A 23,309-nucleotide genomic window follows, 5' to 3' on the forward strand; every position below is an offset into this window, starting at 1 on the left:
GTGGCAACTTTTTCTGTAGCAAAGACATTGCTTTCTGTAGCAAAGACATTGCTTTCTGTTTCTTTTTTTTCTCATTATTGCATGACCAATATGGAGAATATTGGTGAGATCCATTCCTGTTTTCACTTCATGCATTGCTGTCTGATAAAAACAGTAGGAGAATGTCAATAGAAGATGCCAACAAACGATAAGGGCGTATTTCAGTTAATGCAAGTTGGAAAAACAGTAATGGGGACCATAGAAATGAAAATGAAAACAAGGAACTTGATTAGTTGGTTTTATTGCTTCCCTTTACCGTCACAGTTCAGATTATACTTACCATACTAACCAAATATACTTAGTATTTCTAATAAAGGAGAAAATATTATACGTTTCTAGAAATGTGGAAAATAATCAATAAAATTCCAACAATATATTTATGAAACACTGACACATCTAAATCTAATGACAGTGTCACATGAACTTTATTTTTGGCAGCTTCTAGTTTAGCATCTCCAAAAGTCTCTATGCTAAACCCAGATTAATTATAAAGTCCATTGCCAACTTATCTATAGTCTATGAACTTGGCAGCAATGTATGAAAAAGTAATTTAATTATACTAAGTTTATTTTCTTTGGCCCTTATCCTGTTTCTACAAACATATACATAGTAAGATTTGTGTATCCCAAAAAGTAACATCATGCCATTTCAATTCACAAAGTGGGTGTAGACCAGATCATCTTGTCTCCATGAGCAATTTCAAGTATTCCAGTTGTTGTTTACTGGACAATTATTCCCCAATGTAGCAGCAGTGATGCTGGGATAGGAAGCCTCTGCAGTAACTAACCTGAAAGATGAGAGAACTCCATAAAACTGGGTGACTTCTGACCCAACCAGCAGAAAAATGGAAGAAATCCTGGAGCTTTGCAATTTTGGGTACAGATGGTAGGTTTGGATTCTGGAACAATCACCTATGAGAAATATGGAGGATTTTTCTAACTTAGAACATTGTGCAGCCTCTGAAAACTGCAAACACACACCTATTCTCATTCGATTTTAAAGATGCAGAGGTTCACAAAAATGATTTCCAGAGAATTCAGAAGCCACTTAAGGGCATAGCCCATTCTCAGGTACTTCTACAGCCATCAAGGTCACATGAGAATAAGGTATATTTTCAAGAATAGTTGTTGGGTATTGGTGGATGCTGATGTGCCACCCAAAATGTTGCAGTATATTATCTTTGACAAAGATTTCATAGGTTCATCATTGCTGTTTATAACCCTAGTTTCTCTAGTTGCATCTGAAAGTCTTACCATTGCACTGAGGTTCAAACCTTCTTCTGCATATTTGCATCATCGGTGTTTGTAAGGCAGATATATCTAGTTATTTAAGTAAAGACATATTTGCTTCTTATAATATTTTTTAATGCAATGTATGTATGCATGTTAGATTTTAAAAGAAGAAAGATTATTTGAATGTGTGTGTGTGTGTGTGTGTGTGCGCGCGCGCATGTGTGTGTGTACATCTGTACGTTAAGAAGTTCCATACATCTCTTTGTATCAGTATGACTATATGATTGGTGGGTATTTCAGTTGACTATGGAAGAAGGAATAGTATTTTATATTATTATTATTATATAATAGAATGTTATGTTTATTTTTAATGCATTATCTTTCATCTGCTAAGATGCAAATACAATAAAACAACAACAATATACTATATGAACTGTAGTTAAATAAAGAGGGTCTGAAAGTTTTCTGAATACTTGCCTTAAACTTTGTTGAGAATTATAACTTGCCCTTGTGTCTCACTTGAATTTGTAGATCATTGTAAAATTTGTTAGGATGATTAAAAATATAACCCGATTCTTATGTTTCATTTTATTTCACATTATTTATGAACAAATAAGGAAACAGACCTCTTAAATGGGAGAAATGTATTTTTTTTTAAAAGCAAAACATTGTTTGACTTCATAACATCATTAAAATTTCCCATTTTTCAAAACACAGACAGCAGTGCGGAGAGCAGCACGCTCATAATTCGTTCATTACACTGCTTACATTTTCATGTCCAAATTCTTTTCCTTTTAGCATGAAATCCAATATTTAGACCTTCTTATATTTTTTATACCAGGGGATTTTTTTAAAAATCAAAAAGTAATTCCTAAAAAAAATCTGAGTAAAATCTGAAAAATCAGTTTCATATATTATCACAGCCATTAAAAATTACTTAGGCAAAAAAAGTGATAATACTTATCTTCAAAATGTGCAATTATATAACTTCAGTTAATGGGAATAAAAGCGAATCTCTGAAAGAAAATGTGACTGTGCTGTTGTTATTTGGAAGTTGTAAAATTATTGCAAGTTAGAGCCATAATGTTTTAGGACGTTGTCTTCAAGCTGTTGGCTTCTGAATTTTCTCTTGAAGAAAATCCTAAACATAGTTGTTCTTTAAAGAATGTAAATATTTCAGTATGCTCTTCCATTATAAATTAGATGTGGTCCTCCATTACACATGTTATCTGTCATTTCCTGTGAGAAATGAAATGGGTAGTCAAAGTCAGTTATACTGCAGTAACCTAACACAGATTTAACAGCTCACCTTTATAGCTAACATCTGGCCCATGTAAGCACTACTTTCAAGGATGGTTTTCCAAGTAAGAATGATTCTATAAGTAAACTGATGAACAATGTGATAAATTGTGTATCATTCAGAAAAGTTTCGCCTTATTCAACCCCAAGCCTCAGACTGTTTACATTAGCCAATGATGAGCTAGCTATAGCTTACATATCTAGAATATGATGTGACATAACAAAAATAAGAGAGATTAGTGAAAGCCATGCTTCAGCCATAAAAGTATGCACAGGCAGAGCACAATGTTTTTTACAAACTGACCTTAGCCATTCTAGCACATATACAAAATATTAAAATGAGTTGCCTGCAAGAGAGATTGAAGTAAAATAGGCTTATTGATCTTCAAACTCGTTCATCAACAGGCATTTATGGCTTTTTTTCCCCTTGGGTTATTTTTCACTTTAGCTTTTATACAGTATATATTTAATTTTCTTTTAAAAGTGAGCCCAGCCAGATCTAGATCTTGAATATTTCCTGGCGTGATTCCTTTTCTGGCTGTATTACACTTGTCCACAAGTGTTATTCATACACCAACTAATATTCCTAAGTAGCAACACATGTAAGAAAATATTTTTCTTGAAGGAAGCAGCATCTAAAATGGTTACCATAAATCACTTTTTCCTGTATATTTATCCTATCTCACCTTTATCTCAACTTAAGGAAATGGACTATATGTTCATTGACAAAAAAGATGATGACATTTCCAATAGCCATACCTTGGACTCAGCTGGGATTTCCAGATAAGGTGCCAGATAATGTTGATTGAGGTGAGGGTGTGGTGATGTAGACACCTGTCTGCTGGGAAATAGAGTGAGAAGCGTAAATTCACATTCTTTAGCTTTGAAGCAATGGATGGAGATAATGCAATAACCCATAAAATAAAATAACCCCAGTTTCTCTACCTTTGCAACTTGGCAGTGGCTCTTCCGCCTGTTCTTCAAGGCTGTTTCCTCTTCCATTTTATGATTTTAATAAAAAACAGATATATTTTCTAAAAAAAAATCTGCCTCTGTATGTGTGTATGCAAATAAATAAATAAGCTGGGTGACCTTAAGCCAGTCAAATAATAGGTACAGAGTTATATAGCTTAAGTGCAAAATGGGATAATTGAAGAAGTATAATAATTATATAAACAAACAACATCTCATAATGGTAGTTTTGTAACTTTTTTCTACTAGTAATCAAGCCCTATTCCTGTTTATAAAATGTTATAGTAATTATGCATTCAAAGCTAAGATAAACAGGTTGATTAGAAAAGTAATATATAGAGAGAAAGAGTATACAGTATATGTGTGTGTTTGCATATGTGTAAACAAGTTATCTGTAAACTCAATATATTGAGTGACAAGTGTCCAACTCTAACATTATACCACATAGATTTTAATAAAGTCTTTCCTGTAATATGAAGATTTCTGGGAATAATTATCAAATTAAGAATTTTCTTAACAAGCACAACGTAAAATTGATTTAAAAGCAACATTTCTAATTCATCATAATTCCCTAGAATTCAGCATACCTTGGAGGTAATTCTGGTGTTGGGGGTATCACTGGGCAGCTGGGCAGTTCGATTATTTCAATACCCCTTAATCTCTAATACAAATTATAAATAAAGCACAATCATTTGCATATGTTTTGGTGCATATCAGTATTAGACAAAGTTGTACTTCCTGTTCAACACAATACTTTTCAGCTTCCAAATTAACATGCCAAGAAAAAAAGACTTGGTTAAAAATTTTCCTCAGTCGGGCAAGGAGGGGCAGCACATAATCTGCAGGCAGCCTCAGACACCCTTCAGATAATTTTTCTGAGATTCAGCAGCAAAATGTAGGTATTTAGTAAGTTGAATGTTTCAGGTCTCATACATACACAAGTTTCTAATAAAAACATGAGAAAAATAGGTATCTGAAGACTTGGAATTTTTTTTCTTCAAAATAGCTCTTTTTCCTATACCAAAGCTATAATAAATTTAATATTTAAATTTAAAATAAATAAATTTAAAATATAATAAATGTCCAATCCTGCCCAGGAGACATATAATCATTTGCTCTCCCATCAGCAATCTAAAGTGGTACAATCCAATGACATGTTCATTGTATGTAGCTGCAGATTGTGTTGCTTGTCCTTCTACACATGAACTTAATCTTTGGTAAGCCCCAGCTCTACTGACTAAAATATATTTTCATGCAGGAAGTGGAACAGATATACAATTACGCAGCCATTAGCTTATTTAGGCCAAGGAGCTCTATATTTAGTGCAAAGCATTATAGTTACACAATAGAGCCATGTAGTTAGTGGATGCATTTTATTCAAATGAGAAAACTGGAAAAGCTGAAATATCTAATCGTAACTTATTAAATTATAATATAGTTGATACTATAAAGTTTTGCATCACTTACAAATTGATCCGAGAATTTTCTTCTATTGACTGTATATTAACTGCATACGTATATTAGAAAAAATGTTTTAAAAAACAGCATAACAAATCAAAAAGCATGTGAACTTACTTTTTCAGCCATTTCATGAGAGTGATGTAATGAATGTTCTCTTTCTGAAAACATTCTTCTTTGTTCATAGCTGGCTAGTCGGCAAGTTAGCCATGAAGAAAGAGTACAACCAGCAATTCCTATGCATGCTAGAGACATGGAGGTAAGGTGCAGTGGATAGAGAGCTGAGGATTTCTTTGTTAGAGCTCGAAGAAACTGGAAGTTTAATATTCCTCCAATTAGCCCACAGATACAGCAAGCAGAGAAAAGTATCATCTGATAGGAAACAAAAATTCACATAACTGTGAGAAGATAAGATGGAACCAAGTTATCTATTCATTTGAACTCAACCGGCACATCAACTGTGTTGATAAAAATACATATGAACAATGAGAGTAGCAGCTGCAAACCTTTCATTGACTATTCTACCTCTGTTTACTATATTTCTTTTGTTTCAGATAATTAAATTTGAGTGTCACTGTTTTAATGCTGACCTACAAAATATGAACTGATGAAAGCTTCTCCTTCCCATTATGGCATTGTTTCCCATTTTCCCATTTTCATTCAATGATTTATTGGTAGACAAGAATTGTCATTATTAGAGCTTTCAATTGTTAAATGATGGTTTTTCTGGTCAAACATATCCTATGCTTGGGACTGTGCTGTTCAGTATCAATAAGTCTCAGGCAAATAATATATGGGACTAGTTAACCAAACAGCAATTTGGAGTACATTACACCACACCAAAGCAACCAAAACCAAGTACATTTGGAAGATTTTCTATGTTGAACTACTTGAAAATGAAGAAGATAAGAAAAGTGAAAATGGGGCATATATATATATTTTAAATCTGGCTTCATCTACCAGTTCCAGTGTTTTGTCTTGTTTTGTTTTCCAATGATTGCTTAAATTGTATAGCAGCAATGGAGGCCATATGGAACTGTAATGATTAAAAATGGATTAATCAGAAAATCTGATTAATCTACCACTATTAGATGCTTGCTAAAATCTCTAACTTAGGCCTGTTGAAATAGCTGCTGTTTTATGAGCAGCAGTGGAAACTAGCAGACAATGAATAAGGATAAATGAGGGTACAAATCATCTTTTGAACCTCTCCCTCAATCAACATTATTATTGAATTATTGCATTTCTTTTTCATATGTGTTATGTCCTATTTCAACTACTATCTAGTTGCCATGAGTATCTAATATACAGGTAATTCTTGCTTAATGACCAGTTTGCTTTAGTGACCACTTGAAGTTATGATGGGCCTCCACAGAGCTATTTACGATCCGTTTTAAAATTCTAATGTGACTGCAATCATTTGATTGGATTTTGAGCTCTTGGCAACTGGCACTCATTTATGTTATTTGCAGCATTCCACAGTCATATGACTATGATTTTTGGCTTTTTTTAATGCTTTCCAGAAAACCACCCATTGGGGAAAACAGCCTCACTTAATGATCACCATGTTCATTTAATGACTACCACATTTACTTAATGGCCACTACAAAAAAAGGCCATAAAAATCAGCTGTAATCACATGGTGACCCATTTAACTTAAGATAACTTAAAATAAATTAACAACTTTAACCTAAAATAAATCCATGTTCAATTTCTATTGTAATTAGAGGACTACCTGTAAGCAGTTTTACTTACTTTGGAAATTCCACAGCTTTAATAAGTATGTCTTAGCCCCTAAAAATGTATAGGTTTATCTCATAGTTCAGAAACACTGAATGATTCAGTCAGTATCTGCTATCAATCCAAAACTGGAACAATGTCAAGAACTGTACAGACTGAGTACTTTGTTTTATATGTATATATTTTCTTACATATCTAAGATATATGTATATATAAATGTGTGTGTGTGTGTGTGTGTGTGTGTGTGTGTGTGTGTGTGTGTGTATTTCTGCCATCATTTCTTTATTTTTGCCATCAGACTCAAAAAGTTAGATTTTATAACACAGAGACAGAGGAGAGAGAGAGAGAGAGAGAGAGAGAGAGTTTACATTTCACTTATGAATACTTATGAACAGTTTAGTAAAACACTTACAATAAGTCCTGACTTTTTTTTGGCACAAAATATTCCACATACTCCACAAAGCAAAAACTGCAAGGAGAAGAAAGGTATATTTGATATTTTTATGGTCTAGGACAATGGTCGAAGCCTTGCTGTGTTTTAAGTACATAAACAGTAACAGAATACCCTTATTCCCACTGGTTGATATGTAGATTATAATTTCTGTCTGTAGATATTCAATTTAGCCAAACCTTTGTATTTTAGTATATGGTATTAGTATTATTTCTAATGTTAATTTTCAAGTTCAAATACTGAATGCTTCTGAGCAAGATCTCTCTTAACTATATACTACATCATGTATAGTAGGTATATTACCCAGAATTTGTTTTTTATTTCTGTAAAATAATTTGCAACCATTCTGTGATTGTTATTAAAACACTAACGTAATGCATTCTATTTTCTCTTATAAATTCAAACTTGCCCAAGTAATCTAATAGTAAGAATACTCAGGATAATATGCAACAAAGCAAAGCAAACACTGGAAGGTAAGACTTTTGCAATCAAAAATCAAAAGATGCAAAGTTCCAAACAAAATTTGATTAATAGTTATTCATTCGTAAAATAAAAAAAAAATCAGAGTAGAGAGGATTTCTGAAATTGTTGAACATGGCTGAGGAATCTCGTTTAAACTTTTTTTTTTAAAAAAAGGTTCACTCCAAAATTATTATGCTAAAATATGTGGTAAATTATTGACAATATTACTTAAATATTGGCTCATGCCATTATTTAAGTAAATGAACATAGATTTCGCACAAAGCTGGACTTTTTTGGCATATCATGAATATATTTTAAAATATCCATTTTTATTCCTGTCTTTCATTAATCCTAGCCTCTCTTTGATAATTATCTGTTTAATTTTACATATTTCATCTACATACATGGCTGCTAATCAGGATCAACACATTCACAGCAATTCATTAAGCAACACTATAATTTATTAATACAAATTCTTTGGCAATGAAATAAATGTGTACAGTGGAACACATTATTAATTTTGGATTATTGATAAATGATTGAAGGGAACTCTCAATCATGTGATTTGTTATAGTCTCCTTAACATAATAAAAATGTTTCATGACAAATTCTCTTTCTCCCTATGTTTGAAAGTCTGTATTTATTATATGTATTTATGTTTACATATACATAATTCATATATCTCACTGAAAAACATCTAAATAAAAATTGGCCTTTATGACTGAGAATCTCCATAGACATTTAAAATGGAGATTTGCAGACTAAATGCATAATCATTTAAGAGTGTTGCAACCAGGTATCCATATAATTGTGAATTTGGAAAAAAAAAAAACCACCTGAATCTTTATATGAGAATCAATATAAGAATGGAAATCCAGACTTCTGGTGGTGCTTCTGTTGACAACCATCAGAGACCGTGATTGTGCGCGGCTAGGGTCCGTGTTTCTCTTGTTGGAAGGGTCCCTACAAAACTGGTATCATCCTGACCCACCTCAGAGAGGTGGGTGAAGAGGGGGAGACCACCAGCTGGGTCGAGGGGAGCTGCATCTCCTTTCCCTGGCTAGATATTACTGCCCTGGAAAACAGGGAGAAACGGCAGTCAAAAATGGCTGCCCTGAAGACAGAAAGCTGCCAGAATCTAAGTTTTGTGCTGGAGCAGTGAAGTGGTGAGCGATGTGCAACCAGATAAAAGAACTTGATTTTTTTCTTAACAACTCCGAGAAGTAGGAAGAAGGTGCCCTTGCATAAGAGTAAGATATCTTACTCTTATGCAAGGGCACTTTCTACTTCTCGGAGTTGTTAAGAAAAAAAGAGGAAAATACAAGGTAAACAAAATTGGTTTATAAAAAGCTACAATGAAATTAGAGACTAAACTTTGAATAATATAAATTGGCATTAATTAGGCATTGGAATAAATGCTGGACTTGCCTGGAATTGGTTAATATTAAGAAAATTAATTGTGGAAATAATTGGAAATTAATGTTTAATATAATTAAAAGAGAAAAGAAAAGAACTTAAAAAGTGGAAAGTGATACAGAGCACCAACTAATGGTCAAAGACTTTTTTTCCTACAAAATTACAGGGAAATTTACTGGACTTCTGTTATGAAATAAAAGACAAATAAAATAATAAGAACCCCAGAAATTTTGAAAAAAGGGGGAGAAATTCTACCAAGAGGATTTACAAATGCAAATTCTTGGGACTGTTGGGTGTTGATTGTGACAAAGAGACAGAAGGATTAACAAAAGAAATAATGATAAAAGGAGACTTTTGGCAAGGATTGCAATAAAAGACTTTGAATATTAATAATTTATCATAAAAATGGAAGAAATAAGCTAAGGCTTCATGTTGGAATTACAAATGGTAAAAGGAATGTTGAAAGAAAGAAGGGAATCATTGGAAATACTGGAAAAGATAATAATGGCAATGGTTGAAGAACAAAGAAATTCCAGTGAGGTGGAATTAAAGAAAGAAGAGGCTCAGACAGACATGGAGAACAAGAGACATTGCCAAAAAGACACTAAAGGAATTAAAACTATGATGTTGATGACAGACTTAATCAATAAAAGAGAAAATGCTCCCACGATTAAACAAAAGAAGAAGAAATTATACAAGAAGAAACTTCAAAAAAGAGAACAGGAAAGAGGGGGAGAGAAGATGGGTGAAATGTTAGAAGGAAAGAAGGAAGACCAGGGAAATTTAGAAAAGAGAAAGTTGGTTAAAATTAAAATAAATAATACAGCCAAAAAAATTAGAGATAAGGCCTAGGGATTCTATAAGGGGGATACCACATGGAACATATATTGGTGTTTCATTTAAAACTTGTAGGGAAATATTTTAGGAATGTGTAATTACACACACACACACACACACACACACAGATATTGTATATAAAATGTGTTGTTATGAACCCTTTTCTTTTTTGGAGGATCACAACAAAGGAATAGAAATGATTTTTTTTAAAAAAGATATGACTATCAATGATTATAAGTAAAGTGAAGATAAAATGAGAGAAATTAAGAAGTTATTTTGATGATTTATTGGAGAGGATATATACAGTTGACTATATATATATACAGTTGATTATTTAATGGATATTAGAATTGTATAATGAAAATATTCTATTATTATTACAGTAGGGGAATGGAAAATACCATGTGGATCCTAAATATATTGGTTTTATCTATATTTTTACTCTTCTTAGATCATTTATTATATATCGGCTTAGAGAAAACTAAGGATTAATAATGATGTGTAATGTAAAATAAAATAGGTGGTAAGTTGAAAATGGAAATAATAGGGGATAAAGATTTGAAAACTTATGTATGCATGAAATGATATTGATATTGAATCAATGAACTGAAATATAAAATGCAAATTTATTTAAAGTTGAGTGAAATGGATAATGATATGAGTTAATATTATATAAGATTAGTGTAAATGAAAGTATGACTATGTACAATTGTTATAACCTGGAAACATGTTGCTCACGTGAAAAGATGCATAAAATTAAAAAAAAATAAAAAACTTTTGGGAAAAAAAAAGAATGGAAATCCAAGACCTCTTCTAAGTATAATTATAGAATCATGGAATTTGAGGAAATCATTTGGCCATAAGGTGCTGCCATCCATTTCTCAATGTACGAATCCAAATTAAAGAACTTCTAATAGGCAGCAAGTTAAATTTATATTTGAGTACATTCAATTAAAAAGAAGAGACCCTAGTTTCTTTGAATATTTGTTCTTTTACTAAACTGCGGAAGCTGTTGCTTTTCAACATTCAATTACTTTTCTGTGGGTTAAATACATTATGACATGTCCTGTACTCTGGGCTGCCAGAAAACAGGCCTAAATATTATTTTTCTTTCAAATATTTGAAGTCTATATCATATCCCACACAATATTCAGGCGTCAGCTGATCAGCACAATGGAACTTTACCTCCCATGATTTTAAAACTTCATTCTGTTGATGCAGTCTAAAATAGCATTTGTCTTTGGCAGCCACATCAAATGCTGACTCATACTATTCAAGTATCTTTTCCATAAATATTCTTAAGAAGCTAGAAATCCCACATCCTGTCCCTAACCAGGGTCAGCCCTGGTTAAGTAAAACAGAATAGCCTGAATAAAACAGCTTCCAAATCCTACGAAGTAATTACAGTATCTATATTAAGTTAGAAAATTGTGCTATAGAGCCTAGGAATTTTTGTGGAGAAAATTACATACCAGAAAAATAAACACACTTATAACCAGGATTATGTCTTAAATTCATTTCTAGTTGGCTGTTGCAATTCAGGCTCATTTAGCAAAAGATTCACCAAAAATAAAGAATATTTATTTTTGATGAATCGTTGTTTCAGGGTGGGTATGTGAATGTCTCAGTATTACACATACTCTGGTGATTGGTTGTGCTGTTTCTATGGAGAACTAACACTTTGGTGGTTTCAAAAATTAGCAGTATTTGTATTCCACTCAAGAGACCAATTACAGTTCACATTGTATGGTTACAACAAGCAGATAAGGCATTTAGAAGCAAAGAGCAAAGAAGACAGCATTCTGAATACCAGAGAGTTCCATATTTTGATATTTAATCTGAGACAGCAGGGACTGGTAATGTTTTCTATATAGATTGGATTAATGGAATGATTGATCTTAATTGCCTTATGATTAAATTCCTTTTTCTATAAGCTATTAGAATCATCTCAAAGTTAGATTTTATAAAATTAGTTGTCTAGGTGTTATCTAGGATAATGAACCTTCATCTATTTTTCTCTTCTTTTTTGATACATTAATAATCAGAAGTGTTCCACAAAGCTAAGAAATTCTATATTTAGGAGATTTATGCATGTGTTATCTACAAAATACTGTGTCCCCCCCCCCCTTGAAAACTACTGTAAATTGTTAGATCGCATCTGGAAACCCCAATCACCTTATTCAACATTTCCAGCTATTTCTGTGCAACACGTGTGCAGAAACCTCTTTTTGCTACTACAGCTGCTACATGTCAGAGCTCCTATAGACAGATCATGTCATCTCCATATCCTGAGATGAATCGTATTGCTTGTGCAGTGCAAAATGCTTTGTGGAAGCATGAGAATTTACAGTGTCCTGCATATCTTATAATTGCATGGAATTCAATTTCAAAATAAATGTAAACATGTACTCTAAAATATATAGCTACATGTTTATATTTTGATATATTAGATTGGTCTGGCTCACAAGCTCCATAAATTTACCTAATTTTGATCTTTTAGTGCAACATGAATACTTACTCAGAATTCAGAAATCATTTTAATGGATTTTTTTCAGTCTTTTCAGACTTTTCAGACAGCAGAAAATTTATATTCAAATAGATATAATTAAAAATGATCTGAAAATTACATAATGGATTGCAAATAGCAAATTCTTCATTTAAGAAAAGGGAATCAATGTACAGGTACAGAATAGGGTTAACCTGGCTTTTAATAATATTTGAAGAAAAATCCCAGAGAAGGAATTGATATAAATTGAGTATGAGTCAGCAATGTGCCAAGCCTGCCAAAATGCAAATTGAAGTGTAGGCTGTATCAACAGAAGAAGAGTTTTCAAACCACAGAAACCATGATTTCATTCTATTCTGCTCTGCTAAAACTCCTAAATAGTATTCCAAGGACCATATCAAACTGAAGACAGTTCTAACAAAGGCAATAAAGAAGTTCAAATGATCTAATTCCTATAAAAGGAGATTGAAGGAATTGGCATATATACTTTGAGAGGACTGAGGGAGGAGTTTTCAAATATCTGAAAACAACCCCTACCCCCGCAGAAAAATAATCTAGCTTCGTATCAATCTAGAATAGAGGACGTGGATTACGTGGACATTGACGTGGACTTCATAATAAAGCAATTCTTGACAGTTTCATTGAAACACATTTATTTCAATGTGTTTGAATACGCTAAACACATTGAATATGTTCAAACACAGGTTAGCAATTCATTTATTGGCGATGCTTTAACATTGAGCAGATGATTGTACCCAAAAATGTAATGCCCTTTTCAGTTTTATGATTTTTTACACATGTAGTCCAGGAAATATTTATACTGGTGGGCAGTGGCTCCTATCTGATGGTACAGAATATATTTTGACATAATACTTATGAATATCATGGGGTTCAAGTATCACAATATGTATATATATAAATAGATGTGGTTCTATTTACTGATAACAAAACCCCTGGTTCTTTTGCTTTTAGAATTAAGATTTCTAAGTAGTCTAGTTGTTTGTTTGTTTATTTATTTATTTATTTATTAAGATTTCTAAGTAGTCTAGTTGTTTGTTTGTTTATTTATTTATTTATTTGGTTTGTCAATCGCTTACAAGATAACAGGTATAAGAATAAACATAGTTTTGAATACATGAGATGGATACTTATAAGAAAAATAAAAAGAAACAATAGGACAGGGTCGGTAGGCACGATTGGTGCGCTTATTATTATCGCTAATTGTATCCCTATCCCTTGTAAGAGATTGTGCTGTCTACCAGTTTGATAGTCTAATAGGATATGTTAACTACCTTTCTTAAGACTTTCTTATTTGTATGCTATTAGTTTTTGTGCATAATTAAACAGATTCATTAATTTCTATTTAAGAGTATTCATTATTTGAAAAAATAGTTCTTCAGAACTGAGATGTCAAGATTAATTAATGAAGTGTTTTTAAAACATCAGTATAACATTGGGCATAATTTCATGCTATATGGTTGCTTTTGTCTATCATGTTGTTATTAATGCTAAGAGGGATTTTATAATGGTAAGTAAGGACCATGCTTGGTGAGCTGTGGTCTTAGTGACTAAACAAGGACCAAAAAAATAATAATCCTCTTTTCACCTTGCTTTATCTGTCTTTGCGTTTGGAAAACATGTCTAATTTTTTTTAAAAAATCCCCATTGTCTTTAACTATCACATTTAGTGACATGGATTTTGATTTCATGTTAATAATTCTAAAGTAAACCCTTTAACATTTACAGGCTGCGAGGATTTATTAAACGGCTATTTGGTGTTTTATAATTCTCTTCTGGATTTTTGGATTATATCATATGTAGTTTGCTAAAGCAATTAATAAGACAGGTATGAAAGATGCAGATAAATAAGAAAACATGATAGTTTCAGAGGATCATTGTAGTTTGTAAGAAAGTAGATGAAATAGAGATATGGATTATTTCCATCTATGTAAAATGGAATAGTCAGAGTTAAGGTTTCCATAGTAACCTTCTTGCTTGCCCCTTAGGTGTGAAACTGGGCTTCTAGCTAGCTATAGCTATTTGAAAACTAAAGTGGGTCAAAGGGATTTTCATGTTATATTATTTTTAGATAATAAGCGGATGCAAATTAGCTTTGTCATAATGCTGATGCCTCAGAAGTTATTCATTTTGGGATTTTTGCTTCATCCTATTTTTGTTACCTGAGTCTATCATAGTTGAAATCATAGCACTGGCTAATCAAGACTATTGTTTGAATTAAATTTTGATACCCTCCCCCCCAAATTAAACTTAGGTGGGATTCTTCAGATTAATGAACTGAATTCCTAGACTATAGCCAATAAATTAAGAGCAGAGTTGCCTATTTTTTGAAACCAGTCATTTCTGTTACAAATTAGGGTTTTATGGCTTAGCATACTATATGAAATCACAGTATAAGGATGTCTTACACATGAAATCATGCAAACTAAATTATTGTTTAAAGTGTAATATGGCCCTAATTATAAAATTTTTGGCTTTATACTGGGATCATGAAAAGTTGGGCTTTTGGTTTGATTCTCGCTAGCCATTCATGTGAAGGTGTTACATTAACCAGTCTTGTAGAAGCCAGAGATTAGGGGACATTTAGTTATGTAAATAAACTCAGCATCTTTCTTGTCCCAAGCAGCTACTGGAACTTTACATCTGCAGTAATGCTAACACTTTAGTATAATATATAGAGAGTGGCAATTTCCTAAACTTCTTGAAAATGACAATTTAGAAGATAAAAGTGGAGATTCATAAGAACACCAGTTTTGGTTTGTGAAAATGCTAAATTAACAAGCCATCTGGTAGTCACACTATATTTTTCTTTCCCTTATTAAGTATACAGTATTTCTGGAGAAGAATATATACGGGTCATTCACAAAAAGCCATTTTGCAGTGGAAATGAATATGGTGCAACAATCCACATGCTGCTTATGTATGAGACACACAATTCTGAACACATGTGTATGCACAGAGACACATGATCTAGGAAGGTAAAAAAGTGAAATATCTTTCTTTAACAATATAGTAGCATAATAGAAGCAGGGCTAAATCTAAAAAGATACAAATAGACAATATTAATAGGACAATATTAACAGGACAATATTAATTTGTGCCCAATTTGTGAACTTAAAAAAATGAAAAGAGTGGGATTGGTGCAATCCCAACAGCCATCTTGGTTGGCCTTGCAGGTGGCCTGAACACTTCCTGTTTCAATTGCACAAAAAATATTTGATACAATCTAAAAATATGAAGACATGAGTCCTAATTATCACAATTATCCATAGACACTTTTCCTGCTCCACCAAATTAATCTGGATGTTACCATTTTCCATTATTATAAATGTCAGTAATTGTATGAAAGTATACAAAAGTGGATATTTAAACAAAACAAAATTACACAAATTTTAAATTTAAAAAGACAGTATGTGCACTCATAAGTATTGCTGCAGTATTTTTCATTCTATCAAAGAGGTAGAAATTTTACAAATAAATTTGCATTTATTTCCATTGGTTGCCTTAAAAAAACATTTCAGGTTATGAAACTATGATATCTCTTTTTATTTGTTCTAGCAAATTAAACCTAAAATTATGAATTTCATGTTATGATTTACAGGAAATATAACTGGAAAGTAAATTCTTCTATGCTTATCCTTTCTCTCCTGGAAAAAAGTTTCATAGAAGTTTCAATTAGACTGTTTAATTATTATTGCCATCACTGTAACCATAAGCAGTACTGAGCACTATCTAGAAAATTAAGTATACTTAAATCTTACCTGTATAAATTACTTTAGTAATTTAGTACTAAATTAAATTTAAATCATCAATAATATCTATGGAAACTGAATATTCTTTACTTAGACAATAATTACTTTATTCCTTACAGAAGTTTAAGATTATGGTTATCTAAACGTGTGCTGTAAGTGTTCAGCTCATGAAACTGAATACAATAAAACTGAATACAATGTAAACATCAGCATTTTATTTGCTTTTCTTGCCAAGAAATTGCTCAACAATATAAGATGCTACAATGAAAAATGAACTCTCCCAAGTATAAAGTTACTTGTTGAATTGCTGGTGAAACCTTAAGTAGAAGATATAGGAGCTTTGCCTCAGCAGAAGCATATAATGCAGTGCTTCAAAACTCTCAGATCTTCCAATTTTTCAAAAATATATTCTTTTCACATAGACATTTATTTATCCTGTCTTGAAATGGTCAGATGTTCGGAAAAGGGTTATCTTATAGTGTGAGCATAGAGCATGGTTGGAGAGGGCAGAGCTTGGCATCCTCAATTTTTGGCTCAGCAGAATGTGGGCCCCAGTGTTCTGTGGTTTTGAAGGGAGGGTGAGGGAATAGTCTTGCATTGGCTTGTTCACATAAAGTTTAGGTTTTGCTCTAAAATGCATTGAAGGAATTAGAGACGCAGCTTGAATCATGCAGATCAAAACTACACAAAACATGCAAGCTAAAGAAAAGCGAGGGACAGGAAAGAAAGGAGAGCTGCACAAAAGAAGGGGAATCCGAGAGCAGACTGCATTTACCATTAAGAGTTAAAAGAGAGTGAAATAGCTAACGTACACACACCCCGCTCCATACCGGAGAAGAGTCTCCCAGCTGAGTTGAACGCTCAGAACCCGCAAGAACGAAGCTGAAGCTGACTGCCCCCACGGCCACGCTAGAGGCTCCCAGCCCTATCTCCAGCACAGATAGCACCAGAAGGCTCCCGATGATCTGGCTGCTGGTGCACATCGTCTCTCGGTCATCATTCCCACCAGTTCAGCTACTAAAACCAGACATGCGCCTTCTCTAAGGTGGGAGACAAGGAATGCTCTCCTTCCTCCCCCCTCCGCTGAAACTTTTCTCTTTCTTTACCAGCCAGGGATATCCACAGTCCACAAGGCCACGGCGCCCCAGGACAGGGCGTGTTTTTCGCCTCAGCTGGAGATCCAATAAAAAGGGTTCTATTCTTTGCAGTACCGACTTGGACGCTTGATGCGCGTCGTCTAGATGATGTATGCAGCAGCCTGGATCTGGACGTATTTCCCCCCCACGCAACCTTTCGCCTCCGCCCCCGTCCCAGGAAGAGAGCGGAGATGGGGGAGCGAAATGGTGTTTGCTGCTTCGCAGATTCAGGGCTAATAAGGGCTCCGTGGGGAGCTGTCCGCGGTACTGATCCCTCCTTCCCGAGCTTTCGCAATGAGCGTCCTCTTCAGGTCCTTGTGATTACAGGGGTATTGCAAGCTCGATCTCTTGAAAGCACGTGTACTATTTTTTCTTCTTCTGTTGATGTCCTAATACGTTTTTATTTTATGACTAGTCATATACACGTTACATGAACAAATGACTAAATAAATAAAATTATTTTATGCCCCTAGTCCTGGCAGAGGCAGATTAAATTCAGCACCAGTTCTCTTTAAGCACACAGAAAAGAGAGATAGGGAGAGATGATCACCTCCCGCTTCATTCTCATTGGAATGACCCGCAAAGAGTTGACTGTAGAGACAGAAAACTGAAATAGAAAGTCCGGCTTCTAGAAGAGTTAGGAATTACTCTGACAGAGTCAAAGGTTTACACAGCAATCCCATCACAGGCACAAAAATGTGTAAAGCAACAACATGTGCATTTGTGTTACTGTCACACCTATAACGTTGGAACTGAAAATCCCTTCCATGCACAAAAGCCATTGTTTCTTCCCACCCCATTTTCCTTGATCTCAGCACAGACCGAATGATTTCTTTCAAAATATTGCAATCAATTTGCAGAGTTACATAACAATTCTTCATGATATTAGCTGTCCATATTAAGAAACAAGTGTTTCTTTCTCTCTAAAAAAGATTAAAATTCATTCATTCTTGCATGTGCTAGGTCAGGGGTCAGTAACCCCTGGCTCTGAAGCTGCATGTGGCTCTTTCATCTGTCTTCTGCAGCTCCCTGTCACCAGTTGGTAAAAGGAAACTGGGCTAGGAGGAAACTCTATGATGGGGAGATTGGATTTCTGGTCAGCTCCAGAAATGAAGGGGAGGGGCTTCTAGTTAGGACCTTTGTGGCTCTTTGAGTGTTTAAGGTTGCCAACCCCTGTGCTAGATGTTGACAATCAGCAAGTTACATGTAAGTTCAACATCCTTTAGAGCTTTTTGAAAAAAACATAAATAGAAAAATGTTCAGTGGCTCTTAAAATATAAGTGTGTTCCAATGAAATCAAGAATGGTAATTTGATAATGTGACATTTCTCATTTTCTTGGCAATATTATGAATCCATGTTTTATTTTATTTTATTTAGTTCATAAATGTGGCTCAGAGCATGCACTGAAAGGAACAGAAGGTTATTGAAGGATTGTTGAAACTAAGGTTGGTTGGTTGTGATTAATATGGACATGGGTGATCCCTTTTTTAAAAAGCCATCATTCCTGCAGTTTCCCACAAGATCTACTCTGCTGTTGTCAGGGTCATATCTTCTTTGTTACACACTGAGCCAAAACACCATTTCAAAATCAGACTGACTCATCAGTAACTCATACCTTGTTTGAATTGTTGCATTTGTCCTGCTTTGTTTTTCTGTTGATCTATATAGGTATATATTAGTAAGAAATATCAACCATGATGATAATATCCAAATAAAGGATAAATCAAATGGAAAAATGGGGAATGACATTAATTAATGCTACACAGATGTTTCCTAATCTATAAAATATCTGCCATCTACCACCAAATTACAGTATACTATATGACACAAACTGGAAAATATCATATCACACAGTAGGAAGAAGATTTGAAAAATGTACTGCTTTCTGCATGGAAAAATGTTTCCACTCAAAAGAATCATATACAGTACAATGGTTCATTTAATTTAATTTTCTTACTGACATTTTATATTATATGAAGTAAGATGAAGTGCCATAGCTTTGATTAATTTAATCAGAATGAAAATTGAAGCTTTTCAGATAGGCCTATAGTTTGCTATAGTTTGCTATTTGCTCTTTGATTGAAGAGTACAAAACAATGCTCAGGAACTCATAGGAAAATTCATGTGGAAATGCCTTTAGTTTCCATTACCACCCCAATACTGAATGAAGTTTCTGAATGGACATAAGTAATTTTTCCTCTCTCTTTTTAATATCAATTTTTGTTTTGAGAGTTTAGATACAGAAAATACCCTGAATTTAGTAATGGGTCATTCGATTAGATCAGTGCCTAAAATTACATCACTTGGCAGAAAAATGCTATAAATTTCCAAAGAGGGAGGTAGCTTTTTTGCAGCTTTTATTGACTTAAAGGCACTTTTTTATTCCATTCCCCAAGAAAAACTTTGGAGGAAACAAGCTAACACACTGATTGATCGTTGTCTACTTAATTTGATTATCTACTTACTCTATGATACCACTCTACAGATTAAAAGCACAGGTTTTTGTGACATAACAGAACCTATTCACACTCATAAATGAGTTAAGCAAGAGTGCAAATTATTTTTCTTATTATTTAACCTTTACATTAACAAAGTAATACTTTTTCCCAATCCAGGGATCGATCTTCTATTTCTCACCCATCATCCAATTCTAATGTATGCAGAATTCAAAAGGAATTTGAAACTGGAAATGGTTGGCTCTTATTTAATTTCAGATACATAAAACAATGCTTGAACACATAAGCAATAGAATAAGAAGTTATTCTGAAATTTCATATACTTTTTGTCTTATTTGGATCTTTCCAATTTTTTTAAAACTGGCATTTTCCTTAATATTTTTATTTTTCTCAATCTGCAGTTAATATATATATCTTGCATGGCTCTATGTTGTTCCTCTAGGTCAGTTGTAATGAACAGAATGAATGTAACAACTTTACAAAAGAAAAGCAAATCCTTTCTAGGATGGAAGAGCCTATTTAGTTCCACTGAACATTTGGATAGAAATAAATGAATTAATATAATATATATACAATTTCTAGTAGTACTTTATTTAAAATGCCAATGCTATGCTGAGTATAAAGAACAATAAAAGCAAAACAAAAAAAATTACAAGATTATAAGAATAACCCCAAATATGATGTATGTAACCAGCTACAATTCCTCACCAGATTTCTCTATACATTTCTCCAAATAATTTGGTAATAATTTGCATGAAACTGAATTCTATGTACCATTTCTAATTCATTGGTGCTTGCAAGGTATCATTATTTGAGATTTCTTTGCTAATTATCAGAAAGAAGCATGGATGGAGAATGCTGGCCAGATTCAACAATAGTCACTTTTATAACATGCAATTTAACATTGCTAGCCTACACTTGCTTTTCAACAATTAGAATAACCTGGTTAGTGCTCTGGGATTTCATAGTAAGCTTGCTTGGATTTCATTAGTAAGTTTACTGGTTAAAGCTGAAAAGGACAAAAACTGCATTTTTTTCTTTCCTCTGCCTTCGAAAATGTTGTCTTTATATCTCAAAGCAAGGGATGAGAAATAATTGGTTAGAGAAGGAATTCTTTTTAGTTGAAAGTGCCTATATTTCTCTTCTGTTCTGTGAAATAGAAATCCATTGTTTTTGTTACATAATGCACTGATCCCTAAAAGTAAATGAACAAGATGTTCTGCAATAAATTTTTATGTTTTATGTTTTATAATTTTATGTTTCTATTCAAAAATCTGGCTAATTTTATGTCTGGTTATAACGTGTTGTATACAGTAATATCTAATAGGGTGAGATTTACAACAGATCTAACATTCTTATTTCAACAAATATAAGTTGAAGTTCCCATAGATTTTAATTTTCAACTTTCCTTACATGATTGCTTAAAATTTATGCCATGAAAAAAAAGTCTTCTGCATTTTTTCTTACCAGATTTCCTCCCATCCCACATTTAATGAAAAACAACTGATTTTCTAAATTTATTTAAAGGAAAAAAAGCATTATGATGAAATTCTCATGATGGGAATCTGCATTTCGGTAGTTGTGGGATTGCCAAGAATTGTGAATGTCATCATGTAAACATTATATCCATGAGGAGAAATTTCTTCATAACGTCTTCCTTGAGATTTAGCTGAATGGACAACCTGCAAAGTTCAGAATGATTGGAAGTTATGTTAACAACAGTGTAATAAATACAAAGTAAACTAAAACTAAAACTACAGAATTTGAAGATAAGGTAGAAAACAGAAGTTTTTTTCTTAAAAAATACTTTAAATATATTGTGAGTTATATTTAGGCTTTTTTTTTTTAAATGCAGATCTCTGGATATGATAAAAGCCTAATTTATCAAACCAAGAAAATTGGACATGGAAGAATAAGGGACAGGAGATAGCAGTCTTCTAATATCTAAGGGGCTACCACAAAGAATGGGTCAACATGTTTTCCAAAGCACCTAAAGTCAGGTCAACAAGCAATGGATGGAAACTAATCAAGGACAGAACCATCTTTGAACTAGTTTATTGACAGAACAACTAATTGGTAGAATGACTTGACTCCAAAAATTGTAGGCTCCCCAACACTGGACGTTTTTAAGAAAATGTTGGACAACCATTTGTCTGAAATGGTATAGCGTTTCCTGCTTAAACAGAGGGTTGGATTAGAAGACCTGCAACGTACCTTCCAACTCTGTTATAGGGGGAAGTGAGTTTTTGATTTCTCATTTGTAAGCTAATAATTCATAACTTGACAGTTTGGAACATTATATCTGAAGTAACCCATAGTAGAATGGAGCTATGATGTAATATATGAATTGTATGGTTGGTGGTAGGTGTATTTCATACCATTTGCAAATAAGACTTTAAAAGCTACACTATCTTTTAAAACAGAAGAACTGCATATTCTACACAGAGCAAAGAAAACAAAGACTTCCTTGATAAAAGACTAGCTATATAGTTGTTTTCATTCCCAACCCAGGCACAACATCTCCTCTACCTTCTCCTCAGAAAGAAAAAAGCCCTTTGTCTAAAAAAAGAATAATTAAAACAAAGAATAATTGAGCATCTAGAACAGCTACAAAACAATAGAATAAGATTGCTTGCAGTGAAGCTGCCTCCAAATAAACCACTGCCACGAGTATCAATACAGTATCAGATATAAGCACCAACTCCTGCAAGAAACCAATCAACTAATGTACAACTGCAGTTTATAACTTAGTATCTTGGATTCAAAATTAACAAACAAGAAAAAAAAAGCCAAACAGCATACCACCAAAATGGAAGTTCAGGTTGCAAAATAAGATCAGTGTGCTCAGATCAGATGCAAGCAAACTAAAGTGAGGAAAGAAAGAAAAAAGTTGAAGAACAAGAAGACCTTTAGAATATCTGAATTATATCATTTAAAGGGCATAATATGTTGCTTTTATAACTTCACTGATATTTAAGCTACACAGGCACAAAAGGAAAGGGAACTTCTTTCACTAAATTTTTGTTCACTGCCATCTGTACTTCAATTAGTTGTAAAATTTGATCTAACTTAATCTTAGCCCAATAAAAACTTTTGCAGGAACTAGGTACGTCTAGTCGAATGAAGAAAAGGACTAAGGGTGACATGCTAGCAATATTTTAATATTTCAGGGCTGTCACAGAGACGGGGTTAATCTATTCTTGAAAGCGGGAAAAAATGGATGCCCATTATCAAAGAGAGATCCAGGCTAAAATTAAGGAGAAATGTCATGACCGTGAGAACAATTATTCAGTGGAACAGCTTATCTTCAGGCACTATAGGTGCTCCATCACTGAAGGGTTTCAAGAAGAGTTGAAAAGCCATTTATTTAAGCATGGGATTGTACTAGAAAACATCCAAGGCCCCTTACAATTCTATTATTCTGCATGCATGCATGTTTACTTACTTATTGATGATATTACCTAATTTGAGTAATGAAGTGTCTGAAAGAAAACAACCAAGCTCAGAGAACACCAAATACCCTTTATTTCAATC

General features: G+C 33.3%; 1 protein-coding gene across 7 annotated transcripts; it reads right to left on the reverse strand.

Annotated features, from left to right (window-relative positions):
- Window positions 1–1,471: 1,471 nt before the first annotated feature.
- Window positions 1,472–17,617, reverse strand: TMEM196 (transmembrane protein 196). 7 transcript variants are annotated; one of them, XM_087918440.1, is made up of 6 exons: window positions 17,001–17,617; window positions 7,153–7,209; window positions 5,118–5,372; window positions 4,130–4,203; window positions 3,330–3,411; window positions 1,472–2,510 (listed from the first exon to the last, which is right to left on the reverse strand). In XM_087918440.1, exons 1-6 carry the CDS (start codon window positions 17,163–17,165, stop codon window positions 2,448–2,450), a joined length of 696 nt encoding a protein of 231 aa, XP_087774566.1. In that variant the 5' UTR covers window positions 17,166–17,617; the 3' UTR covers window positions 1,472–2,447. The 7 variants fall into 7 exon arrangements, with proteins under 7 accessions (XP_087774566.1, XP_087774565.1, XP_087774564.1 ...); XM_087918439.1 differs by having other exon boundaries at window positions 3,330–3,408; window positions 16,995–17,617; XM_087918438.1 differs by having other exon boundaries at window positions 16,995–17,617.
- Window positions 17,618–23,309: the final 5,692 nt, after the last annotated feature.

This window comes from Pseudonaja textilis, chromosome Z (genome assembly GCF_049901715.1).
Source record: "Pseudonaja textilis isolate UNSWEBS1 chromosome Z, rPseTex1.2, whole genome shotgun sequence".
Taxonomy (NCBI): Eukaryota; Metazoa; Chordata; class Lepidosauria; order Squamata; family Elapidae; genus Pseudonaja; species Pseudonaja textilis.